This window comes from Gopherus flavomarginatus, chromosome 1 (assembly GCF_025201925.1).
Source record: "Gopherus flavomarginatus isolate rGopFla2 chromosome 1, rGopFla2.mat.asm, whole genome shotgun sequence".
In the NCBI taxonomy this organism is placed as follows: domain Eukaryota; kingdom Metazoa; phylum Chordata; order Testudines; family Testudinidae; genus Gopherus; species Gopherus flavomarginatus.
The window spans coordinates 147,989,758-148,015,542 of NC_066617.1; the positions used below are offsets into that span (position 1 = coordinate 147,989,758).

At 40.9% G+C, this 25,785-nt stretch overlaps 1 protein-coding gene across 1 annotated transcript; it reads left to right on the plus strand.

Moving 5' to 3' along the window:
• The first annotated feature begins 502 nt into the window (after positions 1–502).
• LOC127046948 (killer cell lectin-like receptor subfamily B member 1B allele C) lies at positions 503–24,361 on the plus strand. The gene is made up of 7 exons (XM_050944667.1): positions 503–584; positions 9,279–9,350; positions 12,747–12,836; positions 17,800–17,934; positions 20,794–20,948; positions 21,656–21,774; positions 24,193–24,361. Exons 1-7 carry the CDS (start codon positions 503–505, stop codon positions 24,359–24,361), a joined length of 822 nt encoding a protein of 273 aa, XP_050800624.1.
• The last annotated feature ends 1,424 nt before the right edge of the window (positions 24,362–25,785 follow it).

Consider the following 25,785-nt stretch of genomic DNA (forward strand, 5'->3'; position numbering starts at 1 on the left):
TAGTTTATTCACTTTCCTGAATGGGAATATCTATACCAATATAGAACACTTTTATACCTATATAACTGCATCTATCCTTGGGGCGTTGTAGTTTTATGTATATAATATAATTAAAGTGGTACTACTTTTGTGTGTAGACAAGTCCTTTCTTGGGTAGACAAGCCCTCAGACAATTTATTACATTGTGACAAAAAAAAGTGTTTCCCCAAGATTAACCCCCCCCCACACCCAAAACCTTTTCTACTTTTAGTCATTTATGTTTTATCCTAAAGGCATGATCTCACATTGCAAAAGGCAGAATGATGGCTGAACAGTGCCCAGTGAGAGGAAGCCGTGAAGCCACATTTAACAGAAATAACTTTTTTTTAATCTTCCCGAAACCCATCATGCTGTGTGTGTGTGTGTGTGTGTGTGTGTGTGTGTAGGCACGTGAGCTTAATGCAGGATATAACCCACTCTCTTAAGCAGCTCTTTCCAACACTCAGACAGACTTTTAGCACCAATGGCAAACCAGGTCACATACACAGATGTAAAGTTTTTACCCAGAGAAAGATCAAGTATTGCTCCTCCGACTTCGAATCCAGGTAAAATATTCTTAATAGATATCAGATTCATATTTTCATGTTGTCTTTTCTTTAAAAGATGCCATTTCAAAAAACTTTAAATAATTGTGATGACATTTTGTCAGTGAAGCCAATGTATATGAGGACAAAATTGCACACACAGTGTGCCTGATCCTTAGACGATATCAATCAGCAAAGCTTTGATGAAATCAGTGTTGTTGTGCTCATTTACCCCCGCTGAGGATCTGGCCCAGAGTTTCTAATAACAGAATAAAATATACTTTTTGCTAAATTATAACAATAGTTTATTTTTTAAATGTCGTAGTCTGATCAGAGGGTTACTATGGCTTAAGTAAGCCATGATCTGAACAATTAGCTAGCCTGAAAAGCCAATTATTGCATTTGAGCATGTCTGCAATGTGCTAATTCTTGCAAAATAGTTGCATACAATCCCCCCAAAATCACAAAAAGTTGAAAGTTCAGCCACTGCTGCTGCAAGGAAGGCACCAAATGGACCCCATTTGACCACAGTTCTTTTATATTTGTTTTTTAAATAATGACTTTCCCATAACCAAACTATCAAATCTGTTAACATATCATATGCTTATCATAAAAGACAAAAGTTTAAGTGGATATTAGGGGGAAAGAGCTGACTTTGACAATATTTCTTTGTGAATAATATTCCCAGCACTTGAAAACAACTGATGAATTCATTCTTCAGTACATTTTGTGAAAATTATGGACTGCCACTAACATATGTTACAATGATTAAAAGTAAATATGAAATACATAGTGTTCAGAGTAAGTTGGTTATTTCATAATGTTTTCAGGGTACAATAGCTATTAATTAATTATATTAGCAACCAACGATGTAATCATTTTACAGTCTGTATTATTAGAATAAATAATATATTTACTATCTAGTTTGATTCTTGATTGTTGAGCTCTGATTTAATGTACCTGAATGGTAGAAACAATATTCTGATATATATTTACAAAAACTATTTCTCATAATTTAAATTTCATTTCATTTATTTATCTTAATTGCATGTACAATTAGAAAAGCGATAATATATGCTACAAGGCTAGGTTATTATTATTAGTCTGACTTCTTATATAACATAACCCACAGAATTTCAATCAGTTACTCCTCTATGGAGCTGAATAACTCCTTGTCTACCAAAAGGCATCCAGTTTTCACAGGAAGAAAAAGCTGGAGAATCCACTACTTCCATTAGTAGTTTGTTCTAGTGATTATTTGCCCTTACTGTTACAAAAAATTGGGCCTTATTTCCAATTTAACTTTTTCTGGCTTCAGCTTCCAGCCATTGGTTCCTGTTATGCCTTTCTTTGCTAAATTAAGGAGCCCTTTAATGTTTTCCTCCTATAAAAGTTCTTATACATTGTAATCAAGTCACCTCTCAGTCTTCTTTGTGAGAAGAACAGATAGAGCTCTTTAAGTTTCTAATTGTAAAGCATTTTCTCCAGCCCTTGAATCATTTTTGTGGCTCTTCTCTGCATCCTCTACAATTTTTCGATATCCTTTTTATAATGTGGACACCAGAACTAGATGCAGTATTCCAACGGTGATCTTCCCAACCCTGTACTCAGAGGTAAAGTCACCTCCTTATTCCTACTCAATACTCCCCAGTTTATACATGCAAGGATAGTATTAGTCCTTTCCCCCATTGCATTGCACTGGGAGCTCATGTTGAGTTGCTTGTCTACTGACCCCTAAATCTTTTTCAGAATTGCTGAGTGAGTATGAACTATATTCTTTGTTCCTAGATTTATGAACTTGCATTTGAGTGTACTAAAACACATTTATTTTGCTAAGCAATCCAGATCACTCTGTATGACTGCTTCATCATTATTTACCATTCCCTCAATTTTACTTCTAAGTCATTGATAAAAATATTGAATAGTGTCAGTACCAGTCTTGCAGAACACTTCCATTTGATGGTCATTCCCCATTTACAAATACTTTTAGAGATCTTTCTGTTAGCCAATTCTGAATCCATTGAATATATATTTGAATTAAAATGTGTGCTACTAAGTTCAATTATCCCTACCCTAAAGTTTTAATATATGGCTGACATTTGGTACACAAGCTCTCAGTCAAGAAGGAAAATTTTTTGAAAGTTTCAAAAAAAAAAAAAAAAAGAAAAGAGGTGAACCATTTTTAAGTGCAAAAAAGGTGGAAGAAAATGGAGATTTTCTGCAAATAAATTTTTTAAACACCTCTTGTGACTCATTAGAAGATGGAGGAAACCTGAAATTTGGAAGGGACATAGCTGTTTGATAAAAATTGGTTTGGGTTTGGCCAAGTTATGAGGGTTTTAAAAAATGTTTTCTGTATGCATGGTGTTTTTTGCTATATGATAATCCAAGGTGGGGGAGGGTTCTAGTGAAGTGCCCCAAAGATCTGTTCTTGGCACAGTGCTGTTCAATATATTTGTCAATGATCTGGGAGAAAACATAAAATCATTTCTGGTAAAGGTTGCGAGTGACACACATTTGTGGAACGGTGACTAATAACTGTCCTCATAATTAAAAACTGATCTGGATCACTTGATAAGCTGGATGCATTCGAACAATGTGGCCAATAGCCTAAAGGATATTTAGATGTTTCTAATTCCCATTGAAATCTGTGGGAATTAGGCACCTAAATACCTTTATCTGGGCTCATGTGTTTAATACAGTCAAATACAAAGTCATACATTTAGGAACAAATAATGTAGCTCACCCTTCAGGATGACAGGTTTCAGAGTTATATAGTGTTAGTCTGTATCAGCAAAAAGAACAAGAAGTACTTGTGGCACCTTAGAGACTAACAAAATTATGGAAAGTAGTGACTCTGAGAAAGACTTATACAGGTAATGGTAGATAACTAGCTGAACATGAGCATCCAGTGAGATGCTGTCACTAAGAGGACCAACACTATTCTTGGATGTGTAAGCAGGGGAATGTTGAGTAGAAGTTGAGAACCAATATTATCTCTTTTTACAGCATTGGTAAGACCATTACCGGAATACAGTGTCCAGTTCTGACATCCACATTTTAAGAAGAATGTTGAAAAATTGGAAAGTGTTAAGAAAAGAACTAAAAGGATAATCTGAGGTCTGGAAAACCTGCCTTACAGTGAAACACTTAGAAAGTTCAATCTACTTAGTTTATGGAAGAAAAGGCTAAGCATGACTTGATCATGGTATACAAGTACATGGGGAGAAGATTTCTGCCAATAGATGGCCCTTTATTGTAGCTGACAAAGGCACTGCAAGATCCAATGGCTTAAAGTTTAAGCTTATTAAATTGAGACCAGAAATAAGGTGCAGATTTTAAACAGTGAGGGTGTTAACCATTGAAACAATTTACCAAGAGCTGTGGTGGATTTTCCATCACTTGAAGTCTCTATATCAAGATTGGATGTCTTTCTAAAAATATGCTAGCTCAACCACAAGATATGGGCTTTGATATAGGAATTAATATGTGAAATTATATGGCCAGTGTTATATAGGAGATGAGCCTAGATGATCATAATGCTACCTTCTGGTCTAACAATCTATGAATCTACAAAACTAAGGATCTGCCAAAGTTGCATTGACACTCCACATGTTTCTGTATATACACTGACTGGAAATTTCCATTTAATAGAAAAAATATTGCAGTACTCCATTGAATTTGCATATGCATGTATAACAAAGTTGAGTGGAATTTCACTTTTAATATGTGGCATATTATCTGTGAAGATCTGTATCTGGTGAAATAGGGCTCTTTTATATGCCACATAAGGGTATGTTGGAGCTGGTAGAATTCAGGTTGCAGGGGTAACCTGGACTTCGCCATCTGCTGATTTCTGCGGGCTTCGCATTCTAACTTCAGTGTTCTTTTATGTAGATTTCTTTAAATACAGGCAATGAACTTATCTGGGAAAAATTCTGTTTCCATGATACAGAGTCACTTTTTTCATGCAGCCAGATAAGTTGTGTTTAATATTTAAAAAAAGTAATGTGTATTTATTTGGGGATAGAGGGATTTTTTTTAATATTTACAGATTTTCTAAGTCAATATAGTTAAATGAGTTTTCCTATTTATACAGCAACTGAATGTTAAAATTTACAAGCCTCCATTATTTCTTTACCATAAAACAATATTCAGATTTTAAGTAAAATATGTATTTGAACAATGTCTTCCTGCAAATACTATCAGAGTTACCTCTTCTGTACAATAATTATATCTGTATAATTCTTCTGGGACCAATAGCATTTGAAAAACATCCTTAACTGCACTTTTTTTAAAGAAAAATTATTTAATTACAGTTATATATAATAAATATAAATGTGCATATTTCTACATTTTATTGGACTAATCAATTAAGAAAGAATAAAACAAACAGCAAAATGTCTGTATACCCACTGAGTCACAGCACAGGGGACCAAATAGAGTAGATGTGCCTCATTTATTAACCATTTTCCCAATACTTTTCTTTTGATATTTACCTTTGTAAAAAGTCTGAATAGTTCAGATTAAACACTCTACAGATCAAATGTGCTTGGATGTTTTTTCTAACTGCTAGACTGCTTATCTGAAGGTCATGCATCATTACCTTTCCTTCTCATGCATCATTACCAGTTCTGCTGATCAAATTCTGCCCTCAGCAACACTTATGCACTCACATAATAGTCAATGCTTTTCACATGTGTAATTAATTGGAATTAGTTAACTAGTCTCTTGAAAGGAATAAACAGCAGGATCTCCATCTGAATTGTGTTGGCTCTGCAAAAAAAAACAAGAAGAATTCATTTTGTCATCAACCAGCATTTTTTATTCAGAAGTGGAATCCCACTTTAAATTCACAGTATTCTTATAAAAAACATGAACTACCCATGACAGCAGTAACACAAGCCTCATCTTATATCTCACCCTTTCCTGAGTGGGGCAAAGATGCAAATATTATCTTCTGTAAAACTAGTAAGATGTTTTACCAAGGTAACATCTGGTGACCCAGCAAAATGTTGAAATAATGATTAATAACTGAGGTACATGCATGCTTTAAAGTTGAGTTATTTTGGCTACCATTTTAATATCCTGCTCAAGTTTTAGCAGCTAATATCTCAGGCGACTCTACAGTTAGGGTTTGATGCTCCATAACATTTTATAGTTACAGTTTCAAGTTGTAAGTGTACATATTTATTGGTTCTTTTCAAGATAGTTGCCACCAAATCCAGGTCTGAATTGGAGTGTAGGGAGAGGGCGGGGAGCTGGGACAAGGAGCAAAGCAAAAAGGTACCGAGATCACCCATGATAAGATTTGATATCTCTCGGTCTACACAGATTAGAAGCAAATGCTTTAGATATACTATCTGAAAACTGAATTAAAGAAGTATCAAATTTAAACTCATTATTTATGATACCATGGGCTAATCACGTGGGGTTTTTTGGTATTGAATTTTCCTGGACAGGACATAATATTAGACCTCGTTGAAAAAATGTATTTTGTTTCCACAAAAGATTTTAAAGAAAACAAAACTTTTTGTCAAAATGTTTTGCAATTTTGACGGGGAGGGGGAAGGTGTTTTTTGGCAAAAAAAGAAAAATATTTAGTTTTGTGAGATTCATTTTTTAATGGAAACTTTAAATCTTTTGACAAAAACTGAAATTTCAGAAACCCATTTCTCACTGAAAAATGTTTTGACAACCAATGTTTGACCGCCTCTACCTAATCTATCCAGTCCCTGACATTGGATTAGTGTAATATTCAGTGTCTAATACCCACTAGTGACATAGCCCTGCAAAAAGGTTGGTGCATAAACTACCAGGAGTAGCCCGGGGAGCTATGATGTCTCACATGGAAAAGAAGCCCTTGAGGAATTCCACCATGATTTCAACAATTTCCACTCCACCATCAACCTCAGCCTGGACCAGTTCACACAAGAAATCCACTTCCTGGACACTACTAATGCTAATAAGTGATGGTCACTGTCATAAACGGATAGCTAAGAGTTAATGGAACAGAAGTACTTCATATCTCTTTTGCCTGTAAAGGGTTAACAAGATCAGTGAGCCAGGCTGTCACCTGACCAGAGGACCAATCAGGGGACAGGATACTTTCAAATCTTGAGAGAGGGAAGTTTGTGTGTGTGCTGTTAGTGTTTGATTGTTGTTCTTTCTGGGTTCTGAGAGTGACCAGATGTGCAACCAGGTTTCTCTCCAATCTCTTTGATACAGTCTCTTATATGTCCAGAATAGTGAGTACTAGGTAGATAAGGCAAGTTAGGCTTATGTTTGTTTTCTTTATTTGCAAATGTGTATTTGGCTGGAAGGAGTTCAAATTGTATTTTGCTGAAAGGATTTTAATTTGTACTTGTATACTTAGGCTGGGAGGGTATTCCCAGTGTCTATAGCTGAAAGATCCTGTAACATATTCCATCTTAAATTTACAAAGATAATTTTTACTGTTTTTTTCTTTCTTTAATTAAAAGCTTTTCTTGATTAAGAACCTGATTGTTTTTTTATTCTGCTGAGACCCCAGGGGACTGGTCTGGATCCACCAGGGAATTGGTGGGGAGAAAGGAGGGAAGGGGGACAGAAAGGTTAATTTTCTCTCTCTGTATTAGGATTACTTTCTCTCTCAGGGAGAGTCTGGGAGGGGGAGAGAGAAGGAGGGGGGAAGGTAAATTTTCCTCTCTCTTTTAAGATTCAAGGAGTTTGAATCACAGTAATCTTCCAGGGTAACCCAGGGAGGGAAAACCTGGGAGAGGTAACGGTGAGGGAAAGGGTTTATTTTCCTTGTTTTAAGATCCAGAGGGACTGGGTGTTGGGGGTCCCCGGGCAAGGTTTTGGGGGGACCAGAGTGTACCAGGCACTGGAATTCCTGGTTGGTGGCAGCGCTACAAGTACTAAGCTGGTAATTGAGCTTAGAGGAATTCATACTGGTACCCCATCTTTTGGATGCTAAGGTTCAGAGTGGGGAATTATACCATGACAGTCACATAAACACCACCCTATACTGGAGACCTACTGACTGCTATATTTACCTACATGCCTCCAGCTTTCATCCAGACCACACCACACGATCCATTATCTACAGCCAAGCTCTACAATACAACCACATTTGCTCCAACCCCTCAGACAGAGACAAACACCTACAAGATCTCTATCAAGCGATCTTACAACTACAATACCAACCTGCTGAAGTGAAGAAACAGATTGACAGAGCCAGAAGAGTACCCAGAAGTCACCTACTACAGGACAGACCCAACAAAGAAAGTAACAGAACGCCACTAGCCGTCACCTTGAGTCCCCAACTAAAACCTCTCCAGCACATCATCAAGGATCTACAATCTATCCTGAAGGACGATCCATCATTCTCACAGATCTTGGGAGACAGGCCAGTCCTTGCTTACAGACAGCTCCCCAACCTGAAGCAAATTCTCACCAGCAACCACAGTCCACACAACAAAAACACTAACCCAGGAACCTATCCTTGCAACAAAGCCTGTTGCCAACTCTGTCCATGTATCTATTCAGGGGACACCACCATAGGACCTAACCACATCAGCCATACTATCAGAGGCTTGGTCACCTGCACATCTACCAATGTGATATATGCCATTATGTGCCAGCAATGTCCCTCTGCCACGTACATTGGCCAAACAAGTCAGACATCAAGAATTATAACATTCAAAAACCAGTCGGAGAACAATTCAGTCTCCCTGGTCACTCAATTACAGACCTAAAAGTCACAATATTACAACAAAAAAACTTCAAAAACAGACTCCAACGAGAGACTGCTGAATTGGAATTAATTTGCAAAATGGACACTATTAAATTAGGCTTAAATAAAGACTGGGCATGGATGGGTCATTACACAAAGTAAAACTATTTCCCCATGTTTATTTCACACACACAAACACACACACACACACACACACACACACACACACACACACACACACACACACAGTTCCTCACAACTTCCTGTCAGCTGCTGCAAATGGACCATTTTGATTACCACTACAAAAAGGTTTTTCTCTCCTGCTGGTAATAGCTCACCTTAACTGATCACTCTCGTTAGAGTGTGTATGGTAACACCCATTGTTTCATGTTCTCTGTGTATATATAGATATATATCTTCCTACTGTATTTTCCACTGTATGCATCCGATGAAGTGTTGTGTAACCCACGAAAGCTTATGCTCAAATAAATTTGTTAGTCTCTAAGGTGCCACAAGTACTCCTGTTCTTTTTGCGGATACAGACTAACATGGCTGCTACTCTGAAACCAGACATATCTCTGAGGCACAGTTCCCTCTCTGCTTCCCCCTTACTCCAAGGGGGTGGTAATTTTATGCTGGCGTATACCAGCACAATTTGTGACTACCCCTGAGTTGACTCAACTGTGTCAGCCAGTTTGTTGTGGACAGAGCCAAGGATCTACCCATTCTGCCCCCCCAACACACACACACCTTATCTACCTGTTCCAAGATTCAGGTAGTTCATACAGGGATGTAAGGCAGATTCTTACTCCCCCATTACTCCTCTGCATAGACGTGTAGCCTCAGGTATAATCTAGCCCATTGTTTCTAGCAGTAATGAAGCTGAGCTAGCACCACAGGGAACATGTGCACTTTGCAGATAGACTGATTCTTGTAATGATGTCTTTGTTTAATGGTTCACATATCCAACATTGCCAGCATTTCCTTGCTCCTTACAGGGATCACATATGCTGAACTGCGTGTGCATCATAAATCTGAGAGGACCAGCAGATCAGAGACTTCCCCTTCTGGTATTCTGGGTATTTGTTGGAGTGGCATTTTTAGTTATTAGAAATTTATTCTTTATTATGTTAGAAAACTGTAAAAACAATATTGCTGAGAATCTCTGAATTATAAATCATGTACAGAAATTATTTCAACATTTTAAATGGAGACATGTCTATTCACTGGCTTAATGAGCCCTGGAACAGCTCTGTAGTGAACGCAGTTTTAAAAGTATTTTAAACTGACATTTTCTGATTTTCTGAAATTCTTTTGTGCTCTGTTTCTGAGAAACGGGATAAGGGAAGTGCCTTAAAATAAAACTGATTTTTAATGAGAACATTCACAAATCAATCAATATAATGTATTGGACAGGGGTTTGGTTTACTGCTGTTCAGACTCTAGACATCTAAGCACCTTGTTTATTATGCAACCTTATCAAAGTCACAACTCATTTGCTCCATTGCAGCAACACTCTCAGTGCCTGATTGGCCACAGTTACCCTGGTGAGACCATCTTATATGCAGAGTTTCACCTACTATATGTATTGTAAGCCATCTTTACCCCACCTCCTTGTCCTGAACAGCACTGAGTGCAGGTCAGATGGCCCACAGAATACATTAAACTGAACTACAGAGTGAACATTATAAGAATACTACACTGTGACACTGTATGGAGGCAGGGTTAGAGACTTGGTGGTTATCTGAGTGTGACTGTGGCCTGTTGTGGGAATGCAACCTCAACCCGGAATTTCCTGGGTTTCTAATCTTGTGTTATAACTAGAACACTCTTTTAAGTTGGACATATTGTGACAGGGTGTATTCAGTCATTGTGGCTCCCTGCTGGGTCCTCCACAGTACTCCATACTACCCCTGCCTCAAGAAGTAGTGAGCTGGGAGAAGAACAGCAGTGAAGGTGAATCCTACAAGCTTGCCTAGAGAGGACTCTCTGAAGCAGCCATTTTGGAAACAACAGAGACCTGGTCCTCCAAGGGCAAAAGGGGCTAGCAGTAGCCAGTCAGGGGCCATGCTGGCCCAAATAAAAAGGGCTGCCTGGCTTTAGCAGTTTAGCTGCTGGCTGGAAGTGGAGGAGGGAAGGAGTGGGTTTGTACCTGGCTGGAGTAGCCCAGCAATCAGACAGCATTCATGCTGGGCTGAATTTGCATAGCTGGGATCACAGAGAGAGAAGGACCTGGAGACGCTGGACCTGAGATAGGGCTGGCGATAAAAAGGCCAGGTGGGAAGAGGCCCAAGGAAACATCAGTGAAGGACTGAGGAGAGCAATATGTGGCTGCTGGTTGTAGGATCCCTGGGCTGGAAACCAGAGCAATGGGTGGCCTGGGTTCCTCCATCAACCACAGGTAAAGTAGTGTAAGCCCCAAGAAGGGGGCAGGGCTTAGTTGCAAGCCTGAACGATTAAAGGACCCAGAGCCAGGTTGAAGATCCTAGTGAGGGCAAATAGCCTGCTTGTATACTGGAATCTTTAATACCCCACAAGGGGTTCATTTCAATTTTGTGACTTGGCCAGAGGGCCAAACCACTGAAAACCCATCAAGGTTTTCCTGCAGCCTATAGGGAGCACCAGGGGTGAGAAAGGGCCCATGGTACCACACCAAGCTGCTCAGAGGTGAGTGCCCCTTTAGAATCATGGAATCATAGAATATCAGGGTTGGAAGGGACCTCAGGAGGTCATCTAGTCCAACCCCCTGCTCAAAGCAGGACCAATTCCCAACTAAATCATCCCAGTTAGGGCTTTGTCAAGCCTGATCTTAAAAACCTCTAAAGAAGGAGATTCCACCACCTCCCTAGGTAACCCATTCCAGTGCTTCACCACCCTCCTAGTGAAAAAGTTTTTCCTAATATCCAACCTAAACCTCCACCACTGCAACTTGAGACCATTACTCCTTGTTCTGTCATCTGATACCACTGAAAACAGTCTAGATCATCCTCTTTGGAACCCCCTTTCAGGTAGTTGAAAACAGCTATCAAATCCCCCCTCATTCTTCTCTTCGTCACACTAAATAATCCCAGTTCCCTCAGCCTCTTCTCATAAGTCATGTGCTCCAGTCCCCTAATCATTTTTGTTGCCCTCTGCTGGACTCTTTCCAATTTTTCCACATCCTTCTTGTAGTGTGGGGCCCAAAACTGGACACAGTACTCCAGAGGAGGCCTCACCAATGTCGAATAGAGGGGAATGATCACATCCCTTGATCTGCTGATAATGCTCCTACTTATACAGCCCAAAATGCTGTTAGACATCTTGGCAACAAGGACACACTGTTGCCTCATATCCAGCTTCTCGTCCACTGTAACTCCTATGTCCTTTTCTGCAGAACTGCTGTCTAGCCAGTCGGTCCCTAGTCTGTAGTAGTGCACGGGATTCTTCTGTCCTAAGTGAAGGACTCTCAGTGCTCTGATATGAACCTTCAACCTCAACTTCACTTTAACAAAGACTTTGGGTGAGACCATTATCCTTTCTACATAGTCATATGAACCAGTTTTCAGTCCAAATAACAGTGACCCCACAGCACATCCTTCTGAAGAAACGAGAGTTAGACATTAGGGGAGGAAAACTTCACAGCAACTTTTCATGGAGATTTTTCTGAGGTGTCCCATTGGTGGGATGGCAAGTTTACACCCCTAAGGGAAAAAGAAGAGAATTCATTCCCCAGAGCCCACTACTTGATGCATATCTCAGGATCTCTCTCTGAAGCAGAGGTTGTGGTCCTTGTCCCCACCTGTACACCGTTCCCTAGCTCTCTGGATGTGTGGTTCCATTGGCACTTCATTACTAAGACTTAGCTAAAAGAGCAGCAATTCTCTCCAGAGGGGACAATAGGAAGGGTGGTTCAACCTGGGGATGTGTTACCTTTTTCAGGTAATCTGTTTGGCACTGGTACGTGAATAATGTATCCCCCAGCCCTGCATCCAACTTGCCAAAAATCACAGTGCCACAGAAACAACTGATCCCTTCCCCTTCCCACTACATGGAAGAAAGCTATGTGTGAATGGTCCTCATCATATGGGCTGAATGAATTTTCATATAGTATTTTATGATCTGTGACATTTACAGCATTCCCTTCTGCTGCCAATGCTATGATCCTGTCACAGGAAGCAACTGAGTTCCTCAGGGTCCCAGTCATCCTGGGAAACATTCACTCCAAGGTCCTTCTCCCAGAGTCTGATTATCCCTATCATGCCCTTTGTGTCTCCATTTACACCTGTGCAAAGTGGGCGTAAAATGCTAATAAATAAAGATGTTTCCTTTCTTTTAGAAATTGACAGTCTAAAATACTTTTATCTCAGCACCAGGTTAGAAACTGACCGATATCTGAAGCTAATGTGGAAATGCTTGCACGTGCTAGCAATATGAGGGCTTAAATTGCAATTTCCTCCAAAGCAACCCTTTTGTTTTCTTTTTTGCAGGCTCTAGATCCCAGTATTCAAGCTGGTTCTATGTTGCTCTAGTCCTGGGGCTTATCTCACTGGTTTTCCTGGCTGTTCTAATCACTTTTTGTGAGTGCCACTTTCCAGATGACAACTTTTGCTTCATTCATTCAGCTCTGTGCATGTTTAAACCTCACCAAGAGAATATTACATGTAAAAAATAATTGAGATTAATGCAATATTATGGGCAACAAGTTAAACACATAAATCAGAAAATTCAAATATTAATGTTTCCACAGTGACATTTACTATTATTTCACACATAGGATATTTATGAAGGTGAATAGTTAACAAACTCTCTAGTAATCAGAGATACTGTATATGTGCTCTGTGGGGGATTTCATTGACCTATGAGAAAATTAACTTTTTAATTTCTATATTCATAAGATTAAATTGCCAGTCTTGACTTTGTGACACTGGACCATAAGGTAGTTTTCTTTGTTTAATTTTCTTGGGCAGATTATTAGACTCATAGACTTTAAGCCCAGAAGGGACCATCATTACTGGCACAGGAAGTGAAGCTGGATATTATAGGGATAACAGAAACATGGTGGAATAGTAGTCATGACTGGAGTACAGGCATTGAAGGCTATGTGCTGTTTAGGAAAGACAGAAATAAAGGCAATGGTGGTGGAGCAGCACTGTATATCAATGATGAGATTAACTGTAAAGAAATAAGAAGTGATGGAATGGATAAGACAGAGTCTGTCTGGGCAAAAATCACATTGGGAAAGAAAGCTACTAGAGCCTCCCCTGAGATAGTGCTTGGGGTGTGCTACAGACCGCCAGGATTTGATTTGGATATGGATAGAGACCTTTTTAATTTTTTTAATGAAGTAAACACTAACGGGAATTGTGTGATCATGGGAGACTTTAACTTCCCAGATATAGACTGGAGGACAAGTGCTAGCAATAATAGGGCTCAGATTTTTCTGGATGTGATAGCTGATGGATTTCTTCACCAAGTAGTTGAAAAAATCATAGGCAGGAGTTGTAGACCAAGAATCTCAGAGAGGTGATTAAGGAAAAGCAGAAAGCCTACAAGGAGTGGAAGATAGCAAGGATTAGCAAGGAAAGCTATCTTACTGAGGTCAGAACAGTAGGGATAAAGTGAGAAAGGCCAAAAGCCATCCAGAGTTGGACCTTGCAAAGAGAATTAAAACCAATAGTAAAAGGTTCTATAGCCATATAAATAAGAAGAAAACAAAGAAAGAAGAAGTGGGACTGCTAAACACTGAGGATGGAGTGGAGGTTAAGGATAATCTAGGCATGGCCCAATATCTAAACAAATACTTTGCCTCAGTCTTTAATGAGTCTAATGAGGATCTTAGGAATAATGGTAGGATGACAAATGGGAATGAGAACATGGAGGTAGACATTACCACATCTGAGGTAGAAGCCAAACTTGAATAGTTTAATGGGACAAAATCGGAGGGCCCAGATAATCTTCATCCAAGAATATTAAAGGAACTGGCACATGAAATTGCAAGCCCATTAGCAAGAATTTGTAATGAATCAGTAAACTCAGGGGTTGTACCGCACGACTGGAGAATTGCTAACATAGTCCTTATTTTTAAGAAAGGGGAAAAGAATGATCTGAGTAACTATAGGTCTGTTAGTTTGACATCTGTAGTATGTAAGGTCTTGGAAAAATTTTTGAAGGAGAAAGTAGTTAAGGATATTGAGGTCAGTGGTAATTGGGACAAAATACAACATGGTTTTACAAAAGGTAGATCGTGCCAAACCAACCTGATCTCCTTGGAGAAGGTAACAGATTTTTTAAACAGAAGAAACGCAGTGGATCTAATTTACCTCAATTTCAGTAAGGTATTTGATACAGTTCCACACAGGGAATTATTGGAAAAGATGGGGATCAATATGAAAATTGAAAGGTGGATAAGGAACTGGTTAAAGGGGAGACTACAACAGGTCATACTGAAAGGTGACCTGTCAGGCTGGAAGGTTAGTAGTGGAGTTCCTCAGGGATGAGTTTTGGGACCAATCTTATTTAATTTTTTTATTACTGACCTTGGCACAAAAACTGGGAATGTGCTAATAAAGTTTGCGGATGACACAAAGCTGGGAGGTATTGCTAACACAGAGAAGGACCAGGATATCATACTGGAAGATCTGGATGACCTTGTAAACTGGAGTAATAGTAATAGGAGGAAATTTAATAGTAAAAAGTGCAAGATCATGCATTTAGGGATTAATAACTAGAATTATTGTTATAAATTGAGGACACATCAGTTGGAAGTAACAGAGGAAGAGAAGGACCTCGGAGTATTGGTTGATCACAGGATGACTATGAGCCGCCAATGTGATATGGCTGTTAAAAAAGCTAATGCGGTTTTAGGATGCATCAGGCAAGGTATTTCCAGCAAAGATAAGGAGGTGTTAGTTCCGTTATACAAGGCACTGGTGAGACCTCATCTGGAATACTGTGTGCAGTTCTGGTCTCCCATATTTAAGAAGGATGAATTCAAACTCGAATAGGCACAGAGAAGGGCTAGTAGGATGATTTTAGGAATGGAAAACCTGTCTTATGAAAGGAGACTCAAAGAGCTTGGCATGTTTAGCCTAACCAAAAGAAGGTTGAGGGGGGATATGATTGCTCTTTATAAATATATCAGAGGGATAAATTTTAGGGAGGGAGAGGAATTATTGAAGCTTAGTGCCAATGTGGACACAAGAACAAATGGATATAAACTGGACACTAGGAAGTTTAGACTTGAAATTAGATGAAGTTTTCTAACCATTAGAGGAATGAAGTTCTGGAACAGCCTTCCAAGGGAGTAGTGAGGGCAAAAGACATATCTGGCTTTAAGACTAAGCTTGATAAGTTTATGGAGGGGATGGTATGATGGGATAACCTAATTTTGGCAATTAATTTGGCAGCTGATCTTTGATTATCAGCTGGTAAATATGCCCAGTGGTCTGTGATGGGATGTTAGATGGTGTGGGATATGAGTTACTACAGAGAATTCTTTCCTGGGTGCTGGCTGGTGAGTCTTGCCCACATGTTCAGGGTTTAACTGGTCACCATATTTGGGGTCAGGAAGGAATTTTCCTCCAGGGCAGATTGGCAGAGGCCCTGGAGTTTTTTCTCCTTCCTTTGCAGCATGGGGAATGGGTCACTTGCTGGAAGATCCTCTGCAGCTTGAGGTCTTCAAACCACTATTTGAGGACTTCAATAACTCAGACATAGGTTAGGGGTTTGTTACAGGAGTGGGTGGGTGAGATTCTGTGGCCTGCATTGTGCAGGAGGTCAGACTAGATGATCATAATGGTCCCTTCTGACCTTAAAGTCTATATCTCCCCTCAGCCTTCACTTAGTTAGGCGAAACAAGCCAAGCTCTTTGAGTCTCCTCTCATAAGGTAAGTTTTCCATTCCTTGGATCATCCTAGTAGCCATTCTCTGCACCTGAATAGCTCCAACAAAGCATCCTTGTTCAGCAAAGCACTTAAGCACAATGCTTAACTTTAGACACATTCTTAAATCCCATTGACCTCCATGAAGCATTAGTGTATGATTAAAGTTAAGCACGTGCATAAATGCTTTGGTGAATCAGCAGTTAATGAATGTGAAGCTTAAAAGGTATGTCTCTTTCTGCTTTGGGGTATAGTGGGGAATGAGGTTAAAAACTAAACCCCTTCTCTCTCTTGACACTAGTCTTCAATATTGTGAATGCTCTGATAGCATGACTATTATATTCTTTGGTCTAAGAGGTCCTTTTAGCTTAACTCTACATCCCCACTAAGTCTTTAAAGGTGACAGACAAAAGAGGGGGAAAGAGTTGTCCTGCTTTTTACATCTTTTTGAGGTTTAAATAAGCATGATGGGTTGACCCTCTGGTTTAAGTGGTCCCACTTTCCAATTATATCTGGTTCACACACGTTGGAAGTTTGCAGGTGGGTTTGAGCCATAACCTGGAGTTCAAGTGTGATCTTCTAACAGCAGGCAGCATCAGGGTCACTTTCAAGTAATTACAGGCCTCACTGGCAGGGCCGGCTCCAGTATTTTCACTGCCTTAAGCAGCAGCAAAAAAAAAAATTGTAAAAAGCCACAATCAGCAGCAGCTGTACTGTCGCTGCTTCAGTCTTCGGTGGCAATTCGGCAGCAGATCCAAGAGAGACTGAGGGACCCACCGCCGAATTGCCGCCGAAGAGCCGGACATGCCGCCCCTTTCTGTTGGCCAGCCCAGGCACCTGCTTCCTGCACTGGTGCCTGGAGCCAGCCCTGCTCACTGGATAGACACTAATTGGGGTGGTGGGACTGCGGAGACCCAGTGCACATAATTCATTGGTCAGATATGAATACAGAAAATCCCGAAGCACTCATCACATTCTTAGGTGATGCCATTGGCAGATTTGGTTGAATAATTTTTCAAGTTACATATTTTTTGTATGTTTTTAAACTATTTAAATAACTATAAGCCCTGAAAGGGTTCGTAGTGTTTTTTTACTGCTTGTTTGTTACCTTAGAACTATCAGGATTATCAATTTAATTTCCTTGTTTTTGCTGCAGGATTTCTGTGCTGACTTTGCTATGTAGGAAGGTAGCTTCTCATCCTTTAAATTAAAGATTGGGATATTGGATCTTTTTGTTAATGAGATTTACTCTCATGTGCTTAGGTTAAATGGGGGCTAATAAAAGAAAAAACTGCATTCTAGACAGTCAGAATCAAATTGATCTCTCTTTTCAATTAATCAGATAAATAGCTGTAGTACACGTAGTGTCATAACCATACATATTCTCCACCAAAGCAGGCAACACCTGAATTTCTTATGGAGGAAACAAGCAGGGAAAACAAATCAAATGTAAACAAAAAACAAAGACAAAAAATACCAGGCTTTCTTGATATATCATAACCCAACAAAAGAGGCACAAACCTACTTTTAGTCCCTTTGCAAGCTGCCTTCCTCACTGACTATACTCTCTGTAAATCAACTGTGTTTTCTGACCCTCAGATACCAAGACTGTATATTGTTGATGCTGCTGTTAACCATGTTATCTTCCTTTGCATTCAAGTCTGGAGGGGAAATTGTAAGAGTCCATCCATGCTCAGGACAACCTGCACTGAAAACACTACATCTTCAGAGGAATCTCCATGCACAGGGATGGCAATCAGTAGATTAATGGACAATCTGTGTGAAGATAGAGAGGGTGAGGCGTTACAGCCCCTCTGTAACTGTGCAGTGTGTTCCCTTCTGCTGTTTAACTCCCCTCTTCTATAAGAGCCTGAAAATGTTATGGGTCAGAATATAGCTTCTTTACTGTATGAGCAGTCCCTGTTGAAATCAGTGGAATGACTCACAGAGGATGGTGCTACTCAGGATGAATAAGAATATCAGAATCTGGCTCTGAAGATATATTTGAACCGATATTTAGAATTCCTAGTTAGTAATTATAATTATTGATACATACACTGTGCTTGGAATAGAACTAGAATGTCCAGGGCTGGTTTTAAAAATGACACTAGATACCTTAGAGCAGTGATTCTCAACCTGTGGTCCATGGACCCCTGGGGGTCCGCAGACCATGTCTAAGTAGTCTGCAAAATTTCCAGAGAGGTCTCAAATGAAAACCACTGCCTTACAGCTTCCTGGTGTTTTCAAGAACCCCCAGAGGCCAAGGATTTTTGCAAGGAGAGGGAAGGACTTTGGCAGCCTGGACACTTTACCAAATGACACATGTAGCCTTATTGCCCTGGATCTATAATTAGGTGATAAATATTATTTGTTGTTAAATATTTTTTATAATGCAAATATTTTGCTTAATTCTGTAGCAGGAAGCCAAGCAGGAGTGAGCTAGGGAAGGTTCTAAACTGAAGCTCCTATAGTGAAGGAGAAAGAGAATGAATGTAGTTTTAGGGATAATACTGTTTCCCTTATTCTAATAAAGTTACTTGTTCACTGTGGCCTTCTGTAGACTACGATCTAAAGTACGCTGGTACCATGTTCAAGCTAATCAACACACTCTGGAGGTCTAGGCTAGACAAGGCCCAGTGCCCTTAACACACGTTGAACCAGTCAAGTTAAAGTCTATGTTCCCCCTTTGCCTAGACAAGGGCTGTGTTAGAAGGAAGTACATTTTCTGTGTCTCTCTAACCAAGGGAGGGTGTGACATTTGGGGTGCAATTATGCAGACCAGTAAGAAGTTGAGTCACTTCTTGCCACGTCACCCTGGTGCCTTTAATGCTCTGCTGCTGTGGCTCACAGGCCAGACACCAACAACCAGCAAACACACATGCAGCTCCCTGAGTGTGTGTGCACTGCGCAGCCCTGGTTCAGTGCTCTGAACTCAGCAGCCTGACACAACACAACAGCCCCACCGTGCCTTCACCAGATTCATTACTACGTACCCTGTTTCTGTGGAAAACATGTTTTTAATGTTATTTCCCCACCAGAGGTAGGAAAACTATTTTTCTTCTTGTAACACTCTTCAGTAATAGTGGCATAAGAAGCCTGTTTTACTCTCAGAATAGATTATTCAAATTCTCCCTCTCCTATATTTAACTGGAAACTGATCGCATTTCCATAAGTGACATTTTTATCTTTTCTAGTCTTTTTTTCAATGAGGAGACTACTTCTCTGCTTCATCACTTGCTCTTAGCTCGTTGTTGTTCCCCATCCTCTCCTCATCACATTAGATTGTAGGATTTTCATGGCAGGGAAGATGTTTCAATTCAGAGGGACCCTTTCTCAAGCCATTAGGAGCTACTAAGATACAAAGAAAAAGAAGAATCCTGTCTTTTACACACACACTCAAAAGTGCAGACAATATTCAGGTCACTGATTTACTGTATATATTTGTTCATAGGCTGAATTTTTTTAGCAAAAAAGGGAAGCATCAGAGAAGGGGGTCAGCTTACGAATGGGTATAGCGAGGGAGAGGTGGGACACAGCCACTCCCCCCAACAGAAGGAGCAAGGAGAGGCAGCACAGCCAGCAAAGACAAAAGGGAAGAGACAGGGCCAGAGTCTCTCCACTTCAGGCCACGCTGCTCTCCCCTCAGCCTCCGAAGCAGCTCAGCTCCGGGGCTGGCAGGCTGCGGCTGCACCATCTGGCCCTGCTTGCCAGAGCATGCTGCGGCCGCGCCTCCTGGCCTGGCCCATTGCAGCATGCTGCAGCAGCGCTGCCCGGTCTGGCCTGCTGCAGCAGGCTGCGGCCACGCTGCCCAGCCTGCCGGAGCAGCTCCAGCCAAGCCAGAAACATCCTCCCCTGGCCCGCCCCAAGTAAAGTGAGAAGGGATGGGATGGGGAGAGTGCAGGGGTACCGGGCTAGGGGTGGGCTGATGTGGGGAGTGGTCACAGGGTTACTCCCCTGACCCTCAGCTTTCCCCCCCAAAAAAAATTTCCCCACCAGTTCCTGTCCCAGCCCATCAGAGTAAACAGCTGGCAGGCCGGGACACTTTACTTACTTAGGTTTACCTCCATGCCTGCGGACGCTAGAAGCGACTTACCCTGATGGCCCAGGGGCCAAAGTTTGCCGACCCCTGAATTATAGGATCGGCTTATGAATTATCCATCTTCGGGGATTATAAACGAACTGGCTTATGATCAAGTAAGTATATATATACACACACTTGATCATATATATATCAGTATTTTAGGTTAAGGGAAAACAACCGAACAAGCGAGAACAGTCACAGGCTGCATCTTAGTAACTGAGAACAAAATGGCAGCTGCTGCCTTCAGGCTCCTAGAAAGGCAAATGTGCAGCACACAGGAAACAAAAGCACCAGTTTCACAGTTCGAGGCAGGAGCATGCACAGCGTCACATTGCTCTTAGCAATGGTTCCCTAAAAGATCATTGAACCGATTCAATGATAATTAGAAGAATATAAGACACACTGTAAAATGCAGGGCAACTGACAGCTGTGACATTGCACCAAGAATATTTAATTTTCCAAAATGTACTGTTAGCAACTGGGAAGCTATTTGCTTCCCCACAATATGTGATGGGAGTAATTAAACCATTTGTGATGCTGGTTAATATTCTTCTTTTACCCCCCTACCCCCAGGAAGAACCGAGTGTCTGCTCTGCCCCACAGGGTGGATGCTGCACAGGAGGAGATGTTACTACTTCTCAGAGCAGTCGGGGATCTGGGATGCCAGTATGCGAAATTGTTCAGGCAGGAAATCCCAGCTGCTTGTTGTTGAAGATGAGGCTGAGATGGTAAGTCTTGGAACATCCCACGCAATACCCAGCAATCAGCAAACCCTCCATGTCATTCAGACACTTGACTGAACAGTACAAATATACCCTAGGTTTTATCAGAACCTCTGACCAGGCAGGCTCTCCCTGAGAAACTGTCTGTGAATGGGCCTTTACTTCCCCACAAACAAGATCCCCACTTGGGAAGACACCAAGAGGGAGCAGGACCTGGCCTTTCTTCCCTCTGGCTGCGATCAGTCCTCTGATCGATTACCGAAAAGCTCCTCTACCAACTCAGTGGGCTTCCCTGGGTCTGTGTAAGGCTGATGGGGAGATGCTTCAGGTGCAAATGTAGAAAGCAAAATAAATTCTGATCTGAGAGGAGGTTGGGGGCATGATCAACAGCTTTTTGCAGTCTCCTAAGGCAGGAAAGGCTTTGCTTTACTGTTAATGGGAATTTCATGCTGTGGGGAGGGCAGTTCACTCAGAGTCTGGCAGTTTTAAGTGACTCTTATGTTCTCCCAAGTGCAAGACTTTTGGAAAAAGCAGCTATAAGGATTTCCATGTGCCCGAGGGCTGTTCCAACCAAACTAGTTACTGGTGTGGCTGAGTCCTTGTCTTTCACGTGTATTTCGGTCTCAGTTCAAAATGAGCATGTGACTGCATGAAGAGTGAGGCAGAGCTGAAATGCCCCATCAGTGTGTAATGTATTTCTGTTTAATCCACAGGCATTTATAGCAACCAGAACAGAAAAGAAATATTTCTGGATTGGATTAAACTTTCAAGAGAAAGAGGGAAGATGGATGTGGCTTGGTGACTCCCAGTTAGAAGGGCACAGGCTGAGCTTGTGGGTGGATTTTTCTTTCTATAAATGTTAAGTTACATTAATATAAATGCAGATACAGCTCTGACCCCACAGCTCCCAGCTAATGAATTCCCAAAGCACAGAGCTAGTACTGTGATCGAAGGCACATATTTAGCTCCAGCTTAGATTTCAAAGTCTCCAGTATGACCTGTTCCACATATAGTCACAGTCTTTAGAAAGCAATGGTGCTGGTGATGCTGCATGAAGGCCTGATCCTCAGTTTCAAATCACTACATTCCATTGCTGCTTAGGCCCTATCTACACGATTGTTTTGTGGCTATTTTGTAGAAGTTTTGCTAGGTCTGTACAGCAGCCCCATGAAAAACCTCTAGGGCTTGTCTGTACTAAGGTTATGGCCACATTGTAACTTTAGTTAATTGATTGCCAATTAACTGAATTCAAGTATGTCATAAGTTTCACCCCCACTCTGGACTTTAGAGTACAGATATGAGGACCTGCATGTGAACCCTTAAGCTGAACTACCAGCTTCGATCTGGTTTTGCTGCCGCCACTCCCAAGTACTAACTCCCTTCCCTGGGTAGTCTTGAGAAACTTCTTTCACCAATTTCCTGATGAACACCGATCCAACCCCTTGGATCTTAACACAAGGAGAATTTAACCATCTCCCCTCCTTTCCCCCACCAATTCCTGGTGAGTCCAGATCCAATCTCCTTGGATTTTAACACAGGGAAAAATCAATCAGGTTCTTATAAATAAGACTTTTTAATTAAAGAAAAGAAAGGAAAAGAAAACCCTCTGGGAGATAACATACAAGCTGATCTCACAGACAACAGATTCAAAACACAGAGGATGTTCCCCTGGGCAAAAACCTGAGTACACACAAGAATTCCCAATTTGATTATCCCCCTAATGCCAAGACAAGTTACAAACAGAAAATAAACATAAACCTATTTATTTCCTTCCTTAATACTTACTACTCTGATAAGAGGCTGATTCCTTGATCTTTTCCATTCTGGCCAAAACTGAAACTGACCAAGACAAAGGAAACTTCCCTCCTTCCTTTTGAAATATCTTGTTCCCCCATTGGTTCCTCTGGTCAGGTGTCAGCTAGGCTAGGTGAACTTCTTAACCTTTTACAGGTAAAAGAGGCATTAACCCTTAACTATCTGTTTATGACAAAGTTACACAACTATACATGTTAGTGTAGACACTGTACAAACATTTGTTCCTTCTGGTCTTTGTTCCCTCTATACTGAACTCTAAGAACAAGTGTTTATGGAGTATCCACATCAGCATGTACCATCAAGCTAATTAATTGTTGATTCAAAATTATAGAAACAAAAGTACAGGACCAAGCACTTCAGTCTAGACACAGCTCTAGTGTAACCACGTGGCACCAGAGGAAAAAGAAAAGTGATTTGTATTTGTGGAGTTTACCTTGGGGCTTCCATGTGGGGAGAAATCGTCACCCCTGTGACATCAACAGCAATGCGAAACTCCCGTTGACTTCAGTGGAATCAGAATTTCACTCCTGAGGTTTGTACTAGTGCAGCTAAACTCGTGTAGTTACAACTGCACAAAGCAGCCTCCTCCCTAGACAGGACCTTATTTGGCATCAAAGTCAAGCTGATGATCCCTTTATTCTCTTCTTTGGAAATCAGGTGGCTTTGGGCAAGGTAAGAATATTCAAGCTGGGGGAATAAGTTGCACTGACACAGATCGAAGTGCAGTGGACACTGCAGGGGCACAGTTATGCAAATGGTTTAAAAATGTACAAAAATAATATGTAACTTGAAAGAATTTTCAACTACGTCTGGCAATGGCACTGACCTAAGAAGGTGCTGAGTGCATAGGGATTTTCTGTGTTTATATTTGACCAATGTATTATGTGGCCAGGGTCACCACAGTCCCACCAGCCTCAATTAGTGTCCTTCAAGTAAGGCCTGTAAGTACTTGAAAGCAACCCTGATGTACCTGCTGTTAGTAGAAGATCTCACTTGGACTCCAGGTTATGGCTCAAGCCCACCATGTATGAACCAGATGTTATTGGAGAGAGGGACAACTTGGGTTGGCCCTCTGGTCTGTCATGAAGATCAGACATTTGGATTCATGTAGCTGAAAACTCCTCCCTGCCCCTTCACTATTAAGACTCACCATTTCTCCTTTGTGCAATGATTTTCCTCTTCTTGTTGGTAATGTTCATGGAAATGAGGACCTCTGAATTCCACCTACCAGTGTCTGCTCTCCGTGAATCCCTGTGAAAATCCCTTCTGTCCAATCAAATGAATTGCAATGAGCCTGCATATGCCAGTCTAGCCACATAAGAAAAAAAAAAACACACACAAAAGTAAAAAACCTTGTTTTCCTCCTCCCTGTCTTTTTATTCAGTACCAAATTCTGAGCTAACCTCTCAGTGAGCAGCTTTTGTTTTCTCTTTAGGGTGATGGTAAATGGAACTGGAGATGGCAAGAATTGTTCTGCTTTCAACAAGGAGAAGTTACACCCTGAGAAATGCCCGAATTTGCACAGATGGATCTGCAAGAAAAATGCAACCACACTGGCTCCCTGGAACACCCCAGAACATGAGACACTGTCCCTTGTAGGATGATGCATTTTTTTGTACTTTGTGATATTTTAATGTAAATAATCATAAGAGCATTGCACCAAAGCCATAGCATTCAGCAATCCTGTGTCAATTGTTCACTGGCTGCATTAGGGATAGGTTTGTATTGTAATCCCCTGTAGCTCCTGGTAGCCAAGGATAGACGATGTTTAGCTAAACCGATTATAATAATTGATGCATGATAAATAAGCTAATAGCACATTCGATCTAGGGCAGTGCCTTTCCCCCTTCAGCTAGAGCAACCTCATCCCATTTTATTCACTTGTTCACATTCCAAATGCTTTTTGTTTTAGGCCAATCCATTTCTCTTAAGATTTAGTGCCAAATGACAGGTACATAAATATGGAATTGCTTGTGACTATCTGCTCTGTATTAAGAAATGACTCATAAACACCTCTTTTTTTGCTTACTTTCAACTTTTGTATTATTAAGATTTTCAAGTAGAAACTCTTATGCAATGGAAGGTTATTTCCTGCCCATTGGTGTAGCTGCATTAGCGGGAACCATTTTGGTTCCTCTGACCAGCCGTACCCAAAGATGACTTATGTGTACATTGTGAGTAAATGTCAATATTAATTAACTGGACAGGAAAAATACTATTCTAACACATGGGGAACTAAGGCACTTGGGCCCAGATCATAGAATCATAGAAGTGTGGGACTGGAAGTGACCTCAATAGGTCATCTACTCCTGTCCCCTGTACTCAGGGCAGGACTAAGGAATAACTAGACCAGGGGTTGGTAAATGGGTGTTGCGGGAAGCAAACCGCAACCACTGGGAGCTGTGAGAGGCTGTGCCTGCGGACGGTCAACGTAAACAAGACGTCTCACGGCCTGCCAGCAAATTACCCTGATGGGCCACATGCCAAAGGTTGCTGACCCCTGAACTAGACCATTCCTGACAGGTGTTTGTTTAACCTCTTCTTGAAAACCTCCAATAACAGAGATTCCATAACCTCCTTAGGTAAACTACTCCCGTGCTTAGCTACCCTGACAGTAAGTTAGTTTTTCCTAATGTCCATCCTAAACCTCCCTTGCTGCAATTTAAACCCATTGCTTCTTGTCCTATCCTCAGAGGTTAAGAAGAACAATTTTTCACTCTCCTCCTTGTAACATCCTTTTACATACTTGAAAACTGTTATCATTTCCCTGCTCAGTCTTCTCTACTCCAGATTAAACAAACCCAGTTTTTTCAATCAATCAAGGTCACGTCTTCCAGATCCTTAATCAATTTTGTTGCTCTTTTCTGGACTTTCTCCAATTTTGTCCATATCTTTCCTGAAATTTGGCATCCAGAACTCGACACAGTGCTCCAGCTTATGCTTAATCAGTACAGAGTAAAGTGGATCCACATAGGAAACTAGGCTCATAACACCCCTTGATTTCAGTGAAGGTTAGGAGTCTAAGTAG